The sequence below is a fragment of the Carya illinoinensis genome, chromosome 10 (genome assembly GCF_018687715.1).
Source record: "Carya illinoinensis cultivar Pawnee chromosome 10, C.illinoinensisPawnee_v1, whole genome shotgun sequence".
Lineage (NCBI taxonomy): Eukaryota > Viridiplantae > Streptophyta > Magnoliopsida > Fagales > Juglandaceae > Carya > Carya illinoinensis.
Window position 1 is genome coordinate 38,526,534 of NC_056761.1, and position 4,907 is coordinate 38,531,440.

At 38.3% G+C, this 4,907-nt stretch overlaps 1 protein-coding gene across 1 annotated transcript; it reads left to right on the forward strand.

Annotated features, from left to right (window-relative positions):
- Positions 1–3,101: 3,101 nt before the first annotated feature.
- Positions 3,102–4,193, forward strand: LOC122278713 (protein FAR1-RELATED SEQUENCE 5-like). The gene is made up of 2 exons (XM_043088894.1): positions 3,102–3,165; positions 3,247–4,193. The coding sequence occupies exons 1-2, from the start codon at positions 3,102–3,104 to the stop codon at positions 4,191–4,193; spliced, it is 1,011 nt and encodes a 336-aa protein (XP_042944828.1).
- Positions 4,194–4,907: the final 714 nt, after the last annotated feature.

The window sequence follows — 4,907 nt, forward strand, 5'->3', positions numbered from 1 at the left end:
TGCGGTTTCTTCATTTCATCCTCACTTTCAAAACCCCATTCAACAGACCACTCTCACACTTTGCATTTTTGAAATTTTCGTGAGATTCAAGTGCTGTGTCTTCGTGGTTTTTCCAGCTCTTGCACATTGACGGTAAGACTCTCTCTCTCTCTCTCTCTCTCTCTCTCTCTCTCTCTCTCTCTCTCTCTCTCTCTCTCTCTCTCTCTCTCTCTCTCTCTCTCTCTCTCTCTCTCCATTTTTCCCCTTCCTCGCATCATTTCAAACTTTCTTTTAGTGTGCAATTTTGGGTCCTTGAGGAACAGTGTCGCCTTTAAGTGTCCTCACATCAACGCCGGAATGCCCACGTTGCTTTCTTTTTCTCTTTTGTTGATCACTTAGTAAAAGGGGGATTTTATGTGATTTTTTTTTAAAGTTTAGTTATTTTAATTATTTATGTTAAAGTGTGGTGATTTGGTTTGATGTGTCATTAAGCTGAGATATTGTATATTTTATATATTTACAGTCAATACATTTTGATTATCTCATGACATTATTATTTGTTTTAGATAAAAAAATAGTTAATAAGTATAAATACGAGTTGTGATTTTTAATTGATTAATATCATGTTTACACTTAATTTTATAACCTACGATTTAACTGGGTAATTACTCCATGCACAGCACATTATAAATTTTCGAATTTGACGAAAGCTTCTTGGCAACAAGTGGATCACGCATTGCCTAACACACCTCACCACATGACAAGCTTCTTGGCTTATCTTCAAAGTGGACCCCGCCGCATGCATTGAACACCTGAAATAATAGAGTTGTTCTACGGAACAACAACTGTACAGCTGCACACCTGCACACTAGACGTGGCATCCCCATTGTTTTTTTGTTTTTAATAATTCGAAACGTGCATTTTTAGAAAATGTATACGGTTGGTGTTTTCCATTTCGAATTCCTCCCTCCCGCGAAACCCCTCCTACGTCGCCCGCGTGACATCGTCCTCCGTCCAGCGCCATTGGCGACGCCGTCTCTCCGCCCAGAAACACCGACTAACACTACATTGCTCATACAAAGCTGCCGCTCCTCGAGAAATTGTTTAACAAGCAAACGGTGCGTATTTTGGACTGTGAAGACCCCCACTCTCTGGCCGCCGGCGTTGCTCAAATAGAAGGTAAAAAATTTTCTATTTCTGGGAACTTCCATATGGTTACGTTCATCGTGTACTTGGAGAGGTGAGTTTTGGGTTTTGTGAGATGTATATTTCGGACTAGGGCATGGAACAAAAAACAAATTTGCATGGCTTTTGACCGCTGGTTTGGACCTCTGTTTTGAAGCATCTCATTCATACATTGTTTGATTGGAGCTTATTATCTGTATTGCGAATCAAGTTTTTGCATCGTCATTCACCACTCTACTGTACTGAAGCTGTGGTCTTATAAATAGAAAAGGAAAAAAAAGAAAACTGAATGTAAAAAGATCCACAAGTGGAATGATATGGCTCCGATCTCAGCAAGTTCTCTTTTTTATGGAAAGAAACCTGGTCTTCTGCTTCCATTGGCGGCACAATGTTCTCTTTGTTGTCCAAATCCTCGTCAAAATCCTCTTCAAGGTCTCTCATAAGCTCTGCCACATCGATAATGTCAAGCTCTTGCGCTATCACGCCGCTCTGTATTGCCTTCTTTGGCTCCACTTCATTGTAGACCAACTCTGTCTGAACTATTATTAGTTCAGAAGAAGGGAAAGTAGACGACAAGAAAAAGGAAAACCTGCTCTACCCAAAATATCTCTTTCGTGGTCTAAAGTAGACTCTAATTGCATTATTGGAGTTGTTCTAATTGTATTATTGGAAGCGCTTACTGGAATGGACCAACCTATGTAGTTATTTTTACTTCATATGAATAATAGCTTATCTATTAAATTGGATAATGTTATAAACCATATTATATTATTTGAAAGAAAAGATCATGCAATTAAAATTTGCCCAGTCTCTGATTTTGTAGAAAAATTTTGGAATATTGATTTATAGTGTTGAGATTTTGAAAAAAAAAAAATTTAAGGTCTAGAAATTATAAATTTGTGTGCAGTGGTCATCATTTGAAGTGCTGAATTGAATGCTAGTCTTGTTTCATATCCAGAATCACCATGACTTGGTTATGAAATTATTCAAGAACTACTTCCATTCATGCAATAACTTAATTTTAGTGTTAAGTTTGGGTCCTATATGCTACTTGCCAATACTGATTCCAGGCCAATTGTTTATTGAAATGTGATTTCAGAATTTTAAATGTCAGCCAGTTGCTATTTTTCTTGTTGTCTTCAAGTCCATGGAAAGGGCTTTATTCTCTTTAACTTGCTCTTTTTGTGCATGTTGTGAGATCTTGGACTTCCCAATTAAGTGCATAACCTGATTTAGAAATTCTTTGGTCCCGGTATTTTTATTCTTTTTCAAAGGTCAAATAGAAAAATTTAGAAATTGTGAATAACATCCAAATAAACATTGTTGGATCTTTGCCCTTATTGAGAGGTTGCATTAATAACTTTCTATAAAAAAATGTTATTGATAGCAATAATGTTTTCACAGTTATTCAAGTGTGAGATTCTATATTAACTATGACAGTTTAATGTTCATTTTTCAGTTTTTGTGCAGTCTGAATTAAAGCCTCTGAAGACTAACTTAATTTTAGTGTGATGGGGGGAAGAAGAAGATAGAATGGCACCCAGACCTTCGACGTCGACTTCACAGCCATTTTACACGCATCATTATGTATTTGGATCTCCAAATGTCGACCATGTGAGTAGGCAGGTTGATGTTTTATTTTCTATTAAAGTGTGATTGACGTGCTCATGCATCTATCTAAAAAATATGTGCAGCATCCTCACGATATGCCCTACCCTCCGCCGAGTAATTTGGAGGATTTTATTAGAGTTGAAGATTCATTCTGGATATATTTGAGTTTGTTACCCAAATTAATATAAACTACATGTTAATTTGTTTGTTTAAAGTCATTTCATTTTTTCTAACGTCGGGCTGCTATTGAGCAGATGCCACCTTATAATCAGTACCAGTCGTTAAGTAATCCGGAAGACTTGAGGCAAGAAATGCCTCCCGCATCAATGACACCAAATAGTGTAGAATCTGAATTTGAAGAAAATGTTGGAAGTTGTCATGATGCTGATGGTATTATACTATGACGTGCTATGTATTTAGTGACGCTAATATTGAATTGATGCTAATTCATTATTATGTTTCCATTCATAGAAATGTTCATCGACATAAATAAAGATTTAGAGGGTAGCACTGTTGTCCCGGATGATGAGGTACAAGTTGAACCACCAAGACCCGGTATGGAGTTTGACAGTGAGAAAGAGCTTATTGCCTACTATAAGCAGTATGCCAAGCAAGAGGGTTTTGGCGTAAGGACACAGAGGACTAAAAGAGATGATGATGGGAGGCCTGTGTATCTGACTATTGGTTGTGCCCGTGGCGGAAAGTACTATCCGAAGCCAAACACTAATATCTCGAAGCCACGGGCAACAACTAAAATGGGTTGTAAGGTGAAGGTAAATGCAACGTTGAACTGTCATGAGAAATGGGTTTTCACTACTATTGAAAATTCTCACAACCATATTACTTTGAGCCCCAAGAAAAGTAGACTATTGCGATCACACAAGCATCTAGATGAATATAGTCAAAGGATCCTCAAGCTGAATGATAGAGCCGGTATACGAATGCACAAGAACTTTTATTCTCTTGTTGTTGATGCGGGGGGTTATGAGAATCTGGCTTTTCAAGAGAAAGATTGTAGGAATTATATTGACAAAGCTAGATTTTTAAAATTGGGTAGAGGTAGCGATGCACTTAATGTGTATTTCAAAAGAATGAGAGATCAGAATGATGGCTTTGTTTCTTACATGGACGTGGATGATGATGAAAGGCTACGGAATGTGTTTTGGGCTGATGTACCGAGTCGAACCGCCTATGAGTATTTTGGAGACGTTGTATTGAAGGATACAACGTACCTAACAAATAGGTACGGTATGCCTTTTGCTCCATTCGTTGGTGTTAACCATCATGGTCAGTCCATACTATTCGGGGCGGGTTTGCTATCAAGCGAGGACACACATAGTTTTGTTTGGTTGTTTAAAATGTGGTTGGATTGCATGAAGGGTAGGGCGCCCAAAGCTATCATAACCGACCAAGATTGAGCGATGAAGAATGCGATTGCTACTGTATTCCCTGAAACTCGCCATAGATATTGTTTATGGCATATAATGCGCAAACTTCCAGAGAAGTTAGGATCGCACACCAAATTCAACTATGGGTTAAAAACTGACATTCAGTCTACATTATATGATTCACAGACCACCACAGAATTTGAGGAGAGCTGGGGTCAACTACTTGCAAAGTATGATCTGCTCGGCAACAATTGGCTTCAGTCCTTATATGAGGAAAGGTCCTTTTGGGTTCCAGTTTTCCTTAAGAGTGTATTTTGGGCTGGTATGAGCACAACGCAAAGGTCGGAAAGTATGAATGCATTTTTTGACGGGTATGTCCATGCTGGGACGACATTGAAGGAATTTGTTGACCAATTCGATAATGCTCTTAGAAAGAAAGTGGAGGTCGAGACAACTGCTGATTTCAATTGTAGCAACCAAACTATCCCCTGCGTCTCCCCTTTCAACATTGAGAAGCAATTTCAAAAAGTCTATACAAATGCAAAGTTTAAGGAGGTCCAAAGAGAGTTGATGGGCCTAATGTGTTGTAATTGTTGGTTGGTAAGCACACAAGGTTGCATTTTAACATTTGATGTGTTGGATGAAATATCGTTTGATGAGCAAACCAAAAGAGTTCATTACTCAGTTTACTATAACGAAGATGAGTGTGAAGTAAAATGCACTTGTGGATTGTTTGAGATGAGG

Bases quoted from the DNA above. Each gene is read 5' to 3' on its own strand.
- LOC122278713 (XM_043088894.1), top strand. From the start codon at position 3,102: ATGACACCAAATAGTGTAGAATCTGAATTTGAAGAAAATGTTGGAAGT. The intron at 3,166-3,246 runs GTATTATACTAT...TTCCATTCATAG, and splicing joins AAGTTGTCATGATGCTGATG to AAATGTTCATCGACATAAAT.